The sequence below is a fragment of the Episyrphus balteatus genome, chromosome 1, assembly GCF_945859705.1.
Source record: "Episyrphus balteatus chromosome 1, idEpiBalt1.1, whole genome shotgun sequence".
Lineage (NCBI taxonomy): Eukaryota > Metazoa > Arthropoda > Insecta > Diptera > Syrphidae > Episyrphus > Episyrphus balteatus.
The window spans coordinates 36,399,455-36,413,252 of NC_079134.1; the positions used below are offsets into that span (position 1 = coordinate 36,399,455).

The window sequence follows — 13,798 nt, forward strand, 5'->3', positions numbered from 1 at the left end:
GTATGTTTACTTCTGTAATTGAGTGTGTTAATGAGCTCTTTTTTGTTGTAATTTTTCTGTTTGAAACTCGTTTCAAAAAGATTTTGTTTAACTTTAAAAAATCCTTACGAAAACAGGGCTACTTTCCACAAACTATCCAAACTTAAAAATCTGCATTTTTCCTGAACTTCCTTTCGAGTATACATATCGTCGGTGAAACTAGAAAAGTGTGTAACTCCAAATTTTCCGAAAATTAGATTTGAATGCCACCTGTTAGACAAACCTAATATCTACCGTTCCTTAAACTCAGAATCCCCTTAAAGTTCATAGTTTTTATTTTACTAGCAAATTAGAAAATGAAAATTCATACAAATGCCTTCAAAAAGATTTTGTTTTTTTGCTCTCCTATAAAATTTTCTAAAATGGAGTTATATTTTATTCTCTTTATTTAAAATCAAACTTATTTCATTTCGTTATAGAAAACTTTAGCAAACATAAAAAAAAAATGGATCCCAATATGTCATTTGGATTTGGAATTCATGGCCATGGACATCCTCCACTTCCGCCAACACAAAATATGTTAAATAGCCATCCTGGACCAACATCAAGTCCACCACAGAGCGTACCCGGTCGTCGTACTCCGCTCGGAGCTGTTGGAATTGGAGGCTTTTATGCTCAAAGTAGTCTAACATTGCCACAACCTACAACACAAACTGATGAAAATAAAATCATTGGAAGTGGCAGAGACAAATCACCAGTGCCTTCTTCGAGTACCGGTGGCAAACAAAAAAATCGCCAAGGAAAAGTTGTTAGGCTCAATATTAATGCAAGGTAAAAAATAGTTTTTGTATTTTTATTTAATTTATTTATTTATTTTCTTTTAATAGAGAACGAAGAAGAATGCATGATTTGAATGATGCCCTTGACGAACTACGAAGTGTCATTCCTTACGCTCATTCACCTTCTGTGCGTAAGCTTTCGAAAATTGCAACTCTACTCCTTGCAAAGAACTATATTCTTATGCAGCAGAATGCCCTTGATGAACTTAGGAGGTATGATACCTTTTTAAAATGACTTTATCTTATTTATTCATCTTTGATTCTTTTAGATTATTGGCCTACATTCAAAGCACAACCGGTGCTGCTCCATTAGATTTGGGTTCGTTCCCAGCTGCAGCTAAGCTGCAACAACTTTTGGCTGGTCCACATCCAGATCCATCTAGTCCTAATTAAAAAATTCTAATAAAAATTATTATAGCACCTACTGAAAAAAAATTATAAACTTACTATTTAAAAAATATTAATATAAGATTTAGGCCGGTATTTTTTAAATGCTCATAACTTAAGAGACACATAAGCCTATTCGCCATACTATTTATTACAACTTATGAGTGATTTCAAACACTCTAAAGTTATAATCGCTATAACTTCGAAAACTAAACTTACGAGCCTCTTAAGTTATCAGCGTTTGAAGAATACATAGGCATTAATATAGTGCCAAAGATATTAATTTTAAACTTCAAAATCTTACAAAAGTTAACTTTACAATCTATTAAAAAAAATAAAGCAATTAAATGTGTACTTCTAGTCAGAGTGTTACGTGATATTTTTAAGAAATAGACGTTTTTTTTTTCTTTTTGAAATTTTAATTTTTATTATTTTGTTTTATATTTTATTTTAAGTGACAGTAATGTACTTTTTTTTTTATTAATTGTAAGTTAAATTATGCAATGAAATTATAATAATACATGCATAAGAATTTATTTTTCAAATTAATTTGATAGAAAATAAACTGGGTTTATTATAAATGTGATTTATTTTTGTTACGGCCATATTATTCACTAGGTTTAAAAAATTTATCTGGATGTAAAGAAATTGAAATGTCAAAAATAAATCCAAATCTATGATTTGTCATAGTGATTTTTAACTTTTTCAATTTTCATAGTTAAAATCAGGATAACTATTTTGTATTTGGATTTATTTTTGACATTTTTTGACAATTTTACATCCAGTTGTATTTTTTAAACTAGTGTCTAGACTATGGCCGTTAGAATCCTTATCCTCACGGTGGGCAGGAAGCATCGATAGGTATCACAAAAATGTCGACAAAAACTGCAAGTTGGGTTGTATTCGTTGATGATTATACGTCCAAAATCCGTTGGAATTGAAATCCTAGCTGCTCCTTTTCAAAAGTTATTCATATTTGTGTTTCTAATCGGGACAATGTGGAATAAAAATCTTGGGGAGAGTACGATAACTTAGGCGACAAGAATTGATAACTCTATTTTGTAGAGGAGTTTAATACAATAATTTTTTACTATGGGAGGGGGGGTCCATCTCCCCCCGTTTAGGCGGGAGGGGCAATTTTCTAAAATATCAAGTTAAATACAAAAAAAAATTATCTAAAAACAACGGCAACACTTACAGTTATGAATGATACCTTTTTCAAAAGCCAGGATTGTACACTTGATTCTAATTTTTAAATAAAATTATTGCAATTAATTTTTCTCGAAATAATCAACTTCAAAGTCAAAATTTGGGAAAAAAAGTTAAAAAAAACACATTAAATACAATTTTTACCAAGATTGTAAGTTTAAATATGAAATAAATCAATGAAGTAAACTGCCTCAATCAATTTCTTATCAAATACTTTAAACCATATGCTTCTATGCCTTATAATTTCCGAGAAAATTGAAAATAAGAAAATTACCTTTTTATCTGATTTTCATTTTCTTAACTATTTTCGCCAATATGAACAGCTTTTTAACTTAAAAGTATCATGTCTGGCTCACTTCGCGGGTTCTCAGGATTCAAATTTCAAATGCTGCCCCCCTGCAACCCCCCAGCTTGGGCACACTATAGGAATTTGGGGTGGGGTCAAGGTTGGGTATGTACAAAGTTTCTTTTGAATTCAAAAAAACTTTTAAATTCTGAAGAAAATTTGTCTTCACCCAAACTCGCACCCACCCCAAATCCTATAAAAGTGAGCTCAACCAGGGGGGTTGCAAGGGGGCATACTGCTTGCAAGCATTATGTTTATTTAAACACGAAAACAGCTAAAAATAGAAATCCGATAAAAAGGAAGTTTTTTAATTTTCAATTTTCTCAAAAACTAGAAAGCATAGAAGTATAATTTTCAGAATTTGATTATAAATTAATTGAGGCAGTTTATTTCATTGATTTATTTCGCATTTAAATTCACATTCTTGGTAAAAATAGTACTTAAAGTGTTTTTTTTTCAGCTTTTTTCCCAAATTTTGACTTTGAAGTTGATTATTTCGAGAAGAATTAATTGCAATAATTTTATTTAAAAATTAGAATCAAGTGTACAATCCTGGCTTTTGAAAAAGTTATCATTCATAACTGTAAGTGTTGCCGTTGTTTTTAAATAATTTTTTTTTTGTATTTAACTTGATATTTTAGAAAATTGCCCCTCCCGCCTAAACGGGGGGAGATGGACCCCCCCCCTCCCATAGTAAAAAATTATTGTATTAAACACCTCTACAAAATAGAGTTATCAATTCTTGTCGCCTAAGTTATCGTACTCTCCCCAAGATTTGTATTCCACATTGTCCCGATTAGAAACACAAAAATATGAATAACTTTTGAAAAGGAGCAGCTAGGATTTCAATTCCAACGGATTTTGGACGTATAATCATCAACGAATACAACCCAACTTGCAGTTTTTGTCGACATTTTTGTGATACCTATCGATGCTTCCTGCCCACCGTGTCCTTTTGCAGATTGTGTAACTTTTAACTTTTAAATGGATTAAAATTTATCATAAAACCCAACAGCAAAAAATGGAAAAGAGTTATAATGGCTGACTCCGAAAACTTAGCTTATGTGCGCTCTTAAATTATGAGCGCTCAAAATACTGGTCTATGACTGGTATTTGACGAGTGACTAACTTGAGAGGCTCATAAACCTATTCACCAAGGAAGAATAGTGAAAGTTATGAACCCCACTCTTAAGATATGATGACTAACTACGAAAACTTGAAAGAATTAATACAAATAGGTATCAAACTTGTCAATAATCCTCTCTTTTTTGCTTCCGAAGTTTTGAACTCGACATTTGCATAAATCGTGCTTAATAGCCAAGACATCTTTACATTCTTGGTTCTGACAGTTGCTAGTAGTAGAATTAATCGAATTTATTTTGTTTTAAAAAAATATTGAAATAAGTTTTAAACGCCTTAAATTAATAAATAGTTCTTACAGCTTTTTGTAGGATCTTTGTTGGCTTGTAACTATCACCAAGATTTACGTTCAAAAAAGTAATACATATTTTGAGATTTGTTTGTGCATTCCGCTATCAAATTTGTCGTAGTTTCTACAGTTCCAGTTTTGGAATTCTCATTTCAAAAGTAGTAGATTTCAATCCGCTTTAGAAATATAGTAACCAAATATTCGTTTTTGAATTTTTGTTTACTTTCGGAGTAGGACCCCTGTATCAGCTTGAGTAATAACCCCACGGGCAACTGCATACTAGAAAAAGGCACTTTAGCTTTTTGGGCCTAGTAAATAGTCCAACAAAGTAGATTCTGCAATAAACACGAAGAAACACCAGGCCACATTCTGGTCAGTTGCAATGCACTTAAACACCAACAATTCAAAAACCCGTGTCCCTGTTCTGTTACGTTTACCACAACAAACTCATAACTGTTAAAAAAAAAGCCAAGTTCTCCTATGTCAAAATTATGCTGGCACAAATAGTACTGAAATGTTAAAATGTACCAAGTTCTAAAGATTGATTTTGAGTTTTTATCAACTAAATTTTGATTTTTTTCTTGACAACTTTTCTTTAAATTACCGATTTTTAAAGTTATTTGAAAAATTGCTAAGTAATAAATCAAAATTTATTTAATACAAATTCAAAACCATTAGAACATTAGAACTTGGTACACTTTAACATCTCAGTACTTTTTGTGCGTTGGCTTTTTTTAACAATTATGTTTTTGTTGTGATTTCATTAGTTTTTGAGAGGTATTAGATTCTGCCAAGCTGTAAGATTGATGAAAATTAAGTGAAAATGGGCGGTTACCATGTCTCCTGTCTGAAATTCTCACATTTTAAATTCTCTTTTGTATGAACTACCAGCTTTACCATTCTACCAAGTTTCGAGATTCCACGATAATCAGAAGAACTTAAGCCCCCTGGCTTAAATTAATTTAAAAATGTTTCCTTTGTACAAACTACTAGCTATACAAATCTGCCTACGAAGTTTCAGTATTCTACTATAATCAGAAATGCTATAAAATAATAGATACAAATTCAGAGAAAATGGGCGGTTACCACGCCCCCTAAATTGAAAACCTCAAATTTTTGATTTTTAACTATGAATGCACCACAAGACCATTCGTTGTGCTAAATTTCAAGCTTCTATGATTACTAGAACTGCTCCATAATTTTCATGATGTCAGTGAGTGAGTCGGACAGTTACGGTTTTTGCAATTTTTGAAAACTTATATCTCCGAAATTACTCATCCTAAGTAGCTGAAATTTTTTGAGGAGTTTGTTTTTAAACAGTTCAACAAATGAAGCTAGTTTTTGGCTTATATGGTATAAAAGTTAGAAAGCGAGGTCAAAAATGGCCTGAGACCTGAGTTGTTTCCTGTAAATTAAGGTGTAGAGAACTTGGCTGGGCACCACGCACCGTGCCCCTTGATATCTGACGATAAATTATTTGAATGCTTTTATAGCCGTGTTTTTTTTTGGTAACTCAGTACTTAGATCAGCTAAATTTTGCACGGGAAACAACAACAAATGATTGCTAAGGATAAACTTAAGTTTTTTATTTGTTGAAATATTTTTTCCAAAATTATACATATATTTTTAACCCTCCAACAATAAAGAATTATTAATAATAATTAAAAGTAATCGCTTGTTGTTGCTTAGAGCATGTTTACTCAGTAAAATACTAATTACAAATAAAACACGGCTTACATATAAATCATTTTATCTCATTAAGGGCCAATTTTTCAAAACCTCAAATAGAGCTTATTCCTATGAATATATATTTCTTTTATATTGACATTATTCGTTTGATAGTGTAACTGTAAAAGAAATTTTGTTTATAGTCATAAATTCTTAGTTCATAAATACTGAATTTGAAAGAAAAATGAATTTGAGAGAGACGTTCAAAAATGTTTATCGCCAGTGATAAAGTTACAGAACAGGGCTACTATGAAAATACCTCAAATACCTACTCATTTTCTTGAGGAACCAAGTCAGCTAGCTTAAAAGGGGGGCACAATAGATCTTATATGTCGCAGTGCATGTTACACCCCAAATATCAACCAATCATTCAGACACGCAACTGTTTTTCACAACTCGCAGATTTCGGACGTTTTTGAAAACACCCTATATTATAATAAGGCCTCCGAACTTTCAAAAATTGTTGGTACATTATGACCGCACTAGACTTGGCAAAGAAACAATTTTGTCCCCTAGAATCAAAAACAATCTATTCCAATGTTTGTGAAAAATGAGTTAGAAACGCAGTTTATCTCAATTTTTCAACCTCTTTCTTTGCGTGTGGTTGAACTTTTTCAAAACCAACTTGTTCCAATATTATGGTTTCCATCAAAACGAATGTATTACAAATTCTTTGAGAATGAAAACAACACTATTTCTGATATAAAGCAAAATAATTTTATTGCTAAGTTTCAAAACTAAACTGTTCTTATGCATGACTTTCAAAACAACTATATTCCAAAATGAATTGTTAAATACTTTTGGAACGCGTTGGGTGACAAAGGAAAGCATAGTCAGTTTAAAATCAAAAATACATGTTTGATTCGATTCACAAGTGCTTAGGAACGTTTTTTTCAAATAACTCAATAAAAGAAAAAGTGGAATAGATTGTTTTTGAATCTAGGGGACACAATTATAAGAGAAGTAGGTAGGTATATTTCAGTATTGAGAATTTACAAGAAAGCGATTAAAAATTGATTTTGTTTATTTCTTTTTATATTTTAACTGATATTTCATGTTTTTTTTTTAACAAATTGTAAATAATTAAGAACAAAAAAAATAAAAGTTCTCATCTTATGATCCATCCGTCGTGAGAGCATCATCAATGCGGGATTTATGTTTTAACAAATATGCAGCCAAAAAGCTAACTGGATCTGGTGGCCTTTCACGGGCCAAAGTTTGAAGACCATGCAAAAGAATTGGAGCCACCGTTTGATCTAGATATTGCCGAGTTGGTAAGGAACTCAAATCGGGCTTCTTCTTTTTTGTCCATTGTTGATGTTGTACGTTTTCCATTTGTACATCGGTTTTTTGAACCTCATCACCTTTGTCCATTTTATTCAATTTTATACAGTCTATTTGAGAAAGTTTTTTTGTTTTAATATTTGATATACAACATTTGGTTGAAAGCAAAACTTAACTCTTTGTTAAGACGATTGGTTACTGAATATGAGATTATTTTACATCAATAATATTGACAATAATATGATGTAAATGTTGAATTTCTTTAAAAGAAAAAAAGGTAAAAAGAAAATCGATTTTTTTTTTGTTTGTTTTATTTTTCGTTCATCATGAAGAGCCAACAACAACAAATAGTCTCGCTAACCAAAGATACTTTAAATAAAGATCCGAAAGATTGCTGCTGTCAAATCGATGGGGTTTAGGGGGGTTCACATTGACCAACTTACCGGACTAATGTTACATTTTGTTGATCTGTCAACAAAAAAAATTTTTTGAGATCAATTTTATCAATGAATAAACAAAAAAAAATTAATTTGGTACTGAAATATATCTTTTAAATTGAATTCTAAGCAAATTGAAGCAAAAATATGCATTAAATAATTTCAAATTTGATAACAAAGAAAACATTCTCTTCGCACATCTTCCTCCATTTAGTTGTGTTTGACAGATTAACATTGAAACTCAAGTCCAGAGGCTAAGTTGGAAAAAGTAACAAAATGTAACTATTTGACACCTCAACACTGGATTTACCCTTCAAGCAAACAGGTCCGACCTCGGTCCGAATCCGCTCCGCCTGAGCCGGAGCTGAGTCCGACTTCGGATCAGAAACTGGTCCGAAGGCGGCTCAAATTAGTATGGAAATTATAATCACCGCGAAGTCGATTGCATATGTATTGGTGTGGTGAAAATCTCCATTCCGAGAAAACGGAGCCGAAGGCGGACCTGAGCCGGAGCAGCGAAAACCTACCAGAAAGGGATGACATTTCGCATTTGCGACCAAAAAAAGAACAAGATTTATTTTTTTTTTTTCACTGAAACTGTTTTATTTTTTATTTTATTTTGGCAAACGAAATTTTCACAATAAATACAATATTAAATACAATACATTTTATTTCATTTTATTTCATTTGATGCTGCTGTTGTTGTTGGTGTTTCTTTAGATGCCCAATAGCATGTTTCACCTTCTGCCTTTTTCTTCATCATTAGAGATTACATCTACAACACAAACAGAAACACATCACTTTAATCCAAACACTTTGAGTGATATATACAATATACCTTTTTTTGTTTCCATATTGTTAATAGTTTGATATAATTGTTTATAATTATACTTATATTTTATTAACAACGACACAAGACACGACGCGACTAAACACTTCCACAAAAAATATAAAAATAACAAAATGACGCTTTTGCTCTTCCCTTCAAGCAAACAGGTCCGACCTCGGTCCGAATCCGCTCCGCCTGAGGCGGAGCTGAGTCCGACTTCGGATCAGAAACTGGTCCGAAGGCGGCTCAAATTAGTATGGAAATTATAATCACCGCGAAGTCGATTGCATATGTATTGGTGTGGTGAAAATCTCCATTCCGAGAAAACGGAGCCGAAGGCGGACCTGAGCCGGAGCAGCGAAAACCTACCAGAAAGGGATGACATTTCGCATTTGCGACCAAAAAAAGAACAAGATTTATTTTTTTTTTTCACTGAAACTGTTTTATTTTTTATTTTATTTTGGCAAACGAAATTTTCACAATAAATACAATATTAAATACAATACATTTTTTTTCATTTTATTTCATTTGATGCTGCTGTTGTTGTTGGTGTTTCTTTAGATGCCCAATAGCATGTTTCACCTTCTGCCTTTTTCTTCATCATTAGAGATTACATCTACAACACAAACAGAAACACATCACTTTAATCCAAACACTTTGAGCGATATATACAATATACCTTTTTTTGTTTCCATATTGTTAATAGTTTGATATAATTGTTTATAATTATACTTATATTTTATTAACAACGACACAAGACACGACGCGACTAAACACTTCCACAAAAAATATAAAAATAACAAAATGACGCTTTTGCTCTTCCCTTCAAGCAAACAGGTCCGACCTCGGTCCGAATCCGCTCCGCCTGAGGCGGAGCTGAGTCCGACTTCGGATCAGAAACTGGTCCGAAGGCGGCTCAAATTAGTATGGAAATTATAATCACCGCGAAGTCGATTGCATATGTATTGGTGTGGTGAAAATCTCCATTCCGAGAAAACGGAGCCGAAGGCGGACCTGAGCCGGAGCAGCGAAAACCTACCAGAAAGGGATGACATTTCGCATTTGCGACCAAAAAAAGAAAAGATTTATTTTTTTTTTTTCACTGAAACTGTTTTATTTTTTATTTTATTTTGGCAAACGAAATTTTCACAATAAATACAATATTAAATACAATACATTTTTTTTCATTTTATTTCATTTGATGCTGCTGTTGTTGTTGGTGTTTCTTTAGATGCCCAATAGCATGTTTCACCTTCTGCCTTTTTCTTTATCATTAGAGATTACATCTACAACACAAACAGAAACACATCACTTTAATCCAAACACTTTGAGCGATATATACAATATACCTTTTTTTGTTTCCATATTGTTAATAGTTTGATATAATTGTTTATAATTATACTTATATTTTATTAACAACGACACAAGACACGACGCGACTAAACACTTCCACAAAAAATATAAAAATAACAAAATGACGCTTTTGCTCTTCCCTTCAAGCAAACAGGTCCGACCTCGGTCCGAATCCGCTCCGCCTGAGGCGGAGCTGAGTCCGACTTCGGATCAGAAACTGGTCCGAAGGCGGCTCAAATTAGTATGGAAATTATAATCACCGCGAAGTCGATTGCATATGTATTGGTGTGGTGAAAATCTCCATTCCGAGAAAACGGAGCCGAAGGCGGACCTGAGCCGGAGCAGCGAAAACCTACCAGAAAGGGATGACATTTCGCATTTGCGACCAAAAAAAGAACAAGATTTATTTTTTTTTTTCACTGAAACTGTTTTATTTTTTATTTTATTTTGGCAAACGAAATTTTCACAATAAATACAATATAAAATACAATACATTTTTTTTCATTTTATTTCATTTGATGCTGCTGTTGTTGTTGGTGTTTTTTTAGATACCCAATCGCATGTTTCACCTTCTAGATTTTTCTTCATCATTAGAGATTACATCTACAACACAAACAGAAACACATCACTTAAATCCAAACACTTTGAGCGATATATACAACATACCTTTTTTTGTTTCCATATTGTTAATAGTTTGATATAATTGTTTATAATTATACTTATATTTTATTAACAACGACACGAGACACGACGCGACTAAACACTTCAACAAAAAATAACAAAATGACGCTTTTGCTCTTGTTGGCTATGTCTGTCTACTTTTTTTTCCTTTTCTCAGTTTTCACCACGATTCTCTTAGACTTTGTGTTCATACACAAAAAGTTGCAAGTGTGTGAGTGCAACCCCGCTTTTCTCGGTCGGAGGTCGGACTGTCTTTTCTGGACTCCGTTTTCTTGCTTGAAGGGTTGTTGGCTATGGCTGTCTACTTTTTTTTCCTTTTCTCAGTTTTCACCACGATTTTCTTAGACTTTGTGTTCATACACAAAAAGTTGCAAGTGTGTGAGTGCAACCCCGCTTTTCTCGGTCGGAGGTCGGACTGTCTTTTCTGGACTCCGTTTTCTTGCTTGAAGGGTTGTTGGCTATGGCTGTCTACTTTTTTTTCCTTTTCTCAGTTTTCACCACGATTCTCTTAGACTTTGTGTTCATACACAAAAAGTTGCAAGTGTGTGAGTGCAACCCCGCTTTTCTCGGTCGGAGGTCGGACTGTCTTGTCTGGACTCCGTTTTCTTGCTTGAAGGGCTGTTGCTTTTTTAATAGGGAGGTTCACATTGACTAACTTACCGGACAGACCGATTGTCGTTTGGCCTGATGGCCGAATTGTATTTTTCGATCACACTCATCATACAATTTTCATCAAAACCCATTTTTCATCTTATTTTGAATGTATCTTTCACCTATTCTGCTCTCAAATTCAAGAGAATGGATTATCACTGTCGGCCGGCCAGACATGTCGTTCAATTGACTAACATGTCCGTCCGACAACCAAAAAATCTAAATTTTTTGAAAACCATCCGGCAAATCGGACAGGCAGTCGGATAGGTGTTCACATTATAAACAAAAAATACCAAGACTGGAAACTCGGCGGTCAACTGACGTTTGCCTACAAGCTACGAGGTGTGGTGAATGTCGTGAACCTACCGTTGTGTTCGTGTGCGATGTGTGGTGAATGTCGTGAATCTATAAATGTGTGCGTGTTAACGTCATTTACCAACGTGCCCTTCAAGCAAACAGGTCCGACCTCGGTCCGAATCCGCTCCGCCTGTGGCGGAGCTGAGTCCGACTTCGGATCAGAAACTGGTCCGAAGGCGGCTCAAATTAGTATGGAAATTATAATCACCGCGAAGTCGATTGCATATGTATTGGTGTGGTGAAAATCTCCATTCCGAGAAAACGGAGCCGAAGGCGGACCTGAGTCGGAGCAGCGAAAACCTACCAGAAAGAGGAATAAAAAAGGGATGACGTATCGCATTTGCGACCAAAAAAAGAACAAGATTTATTTTTTTTTTCACTGAAACTGTTTTATTTTTTATTTTATTTTGGCAAACGAAATTTTCACAATAAATAAAGTAGGTATAAGATACAATACATTTTTTCATTTTATTTTATTTGTTGCTGCTGCTGTTGTTGGTGTTTCTTTAGATGCACAATCGCATGTTTCACCTTCTAGATTTTTCTTCATCATTAGAGATTACATCTACAACACAAGAAGAAACAACATTTTAACCCAAACACTTTGAGCGATATATACAACATACCTTTTTTTGTTTCCATATTGTTTATAATTTGATATTGTTTATAATTGTGTGGATCAGAATCAAAACCCATTTTATCCACTTTTTTTGATTTCGAGTAAATCGAGAAAAACTTGTATCTCGTAAACGAAACATTTTTTAGTACTTTTTTAAATGCAGGATTGATTCAATTAGGATTCCCTACAATTCAAGTCCAGAAATCGTGATCTGAGGGTTTTAGTTTTAGAGCTATACCCAAAACAAATATGGATATAATGGATTTTGAAAATCACCTCTGAATTTCAGGCCAAAATAAGAAAATATGGCATTCAAAAAAACTCAATTAAAAACGAGAAAACTTTATTTCCTTTTTTTTAACTACGCCTACTTTCTTGAACAAATAAATTCAAACCTAAATGCCAAAATTTTTTTTTCAAAAATCCGTATAAATTTTCGGATATTCCCATCTAATCTCATCCCATGGATAAAATGGTTTTTGAATTTCAAATTTATTTAAGAAATAATATTTTGAATGGATATAATGGATTTTGATGCGAATAAAATTGTTTGGATATAATGGGTTTTGAAACAAAAACTCAAGTGGATAAAATGGGTTTTGAAATTAACCTCTAACTTTGTGGTCTGATTTCTACGCCAAAAAATGTAGTTAGAGACTCAAACTTGGGCGCAACGTATGTATTTGAATACTAGAAACAAAACCTCATACCTAAGTCATTTTTTTTGAAAAGTGGATATAATGGGTTTTGATTCTGATCCACACAATTATACTAATATTATAATAACAACGACACGAGACACGACGCGACGCGACTATACACTTCAACGAAACATAACAAAATGACGCTTTTGCTCTTGTTGGCTATGTCTGTTTCACTTTTTTTTTCATTTCTCACTTTCCACCACGATTCTCGTTCGACTTTGTGTTCATACACAAAAAGTTGCAAGTGTGTGAGTGCAACCCCGCTTTTCTCGGTCGGAGGTCGGACTGTCTTTTCTGGACTCCGTTTTCTTGCTTGAAGGGTGGTGGCTTTCACATATATTCACAGACAGCACTGTACACAAAAGGGTTTTGGGGGGAAAGACGTACGAAAGTTTCCAGTCTTGGTATTTTTTATTTATGGTTCACATTATCAAAAAGGCTTCAGATCAGACCAAATGGCGGCTGGTCTGTCTGGTAAGTTGGTCAATGTGAACCCCCTTATTGTTAGAAAAAGAACGCACCTCTAGCGAACGAAGCATATGAAATGAAATGTCCAAACATAATTTGTCCAGCCAAGAAAATGAAAATTGTTATGCTGTAGATGTTAGACATAGAGTTAGAGAAAAATATCTCCTCTGTGGAGGCGGCCTGTCAAATTTGTGAGATAAAATTCTATGTTTTGCCGAATTTATTTCAATTCAATTCAATTTAAGTTTATTGAGACTTTCTTTTTTTTAACATTTGATTTATAAAAGTAGAAAAACTTATACTAGGTTTTATTGCTGACTTTGAATTGGTCTAGCTCATACATTCAAATTATTATAAAAAGATTTACATTATCTTTTGAAAAAATAGTAAATAACTTGACTAGTTACATATGTGTTTAAGTGTTGCTCAGGGCACTTTTCAGAATGTACATATTGTGATTGAGTACTTAAAACTAGATAAAAAAAAAATTAACAAATT

The 13,798-nt window shown here is 33.3% G+C and overlaps 2 protein-coding genes across 2 annotated transcripts; one reads left to right on the plus strand and one right to left on the minus strand.

Moving 5' to 3' along the window:
- The first annotated feature begins 476 nt into the window (after positions 1-476).
- Positions 477-1,665, plus strand: LOC129915708 (class E basic helix-loop-helix protein 22). The gene is made up of 3 exons (XM_055995368.1): positions 477-810; positions 867-1,031; positions 1,088-1,665. The coding sequence occupies exons 1-3, from the start codon at positions 485-487 to the stop codon at positions 1,209-1,211; spliced, it is 615 nt and encodes a 204-aa protein (XP_055851343.1). The 5' UTR covers positions 477-484; the 3' UTR covers positions 1,212-1,665.
- A 5,296-nt stretch (positions 1,666-6,961) lies between these two features.
- On the minus strand, positions 6,962-7,371 carry LOC129915717 (protein dpy-30 homolog). Its single transcript, XM_055995380.1, has one exon. The coding sequence runs from the start codon at positions 7,289-7,291 to the stop codon at positions 7,031-7,033; it is 261 nt and encodes an 86-aa protein (XP_055851355.1). The 5' UTR covers positions 7,292-7,371; the 3' UTR covers positions 6,962-7,030.
- Positions 7,372-13,798: the final 6,427 nt, after the last annotated feature.

What these genes read in the sequence shown, in the direction of transcription:
- LOC129915708 (XM_055995368.1), top strand. Translation starts at nt 485, where the DNA reads ATGGATCCCAATATGTCATTTGGATTTGGAATTCATGGCCATGGACAT. An exon ending in AGGCTCAATATTAATGCAAG is followed by an intron (nt 811 to 866) that starts GTAAAAAATAGT and finishes TTCTTTTAATAG; the next exon opens with AGAACGAAGAAGAATGCATG. An exon ending in GCCCTTGATGAACTTAGGAG is followed by an intron (nt 1,032 to 1,087) that starts GTATGATACCTT and finishes TGATTCTTTTAG; the next exon opens with ATTATTGGCCTACATTCAAA.
- LOC129915717 (XM_055995380.1), bottom strand. Translation starts at nt 7,291, where the DNA reads ATGGACAAAGGTGATGAGGTTCAAAAAACCGATGTACAAATGGAAAAC.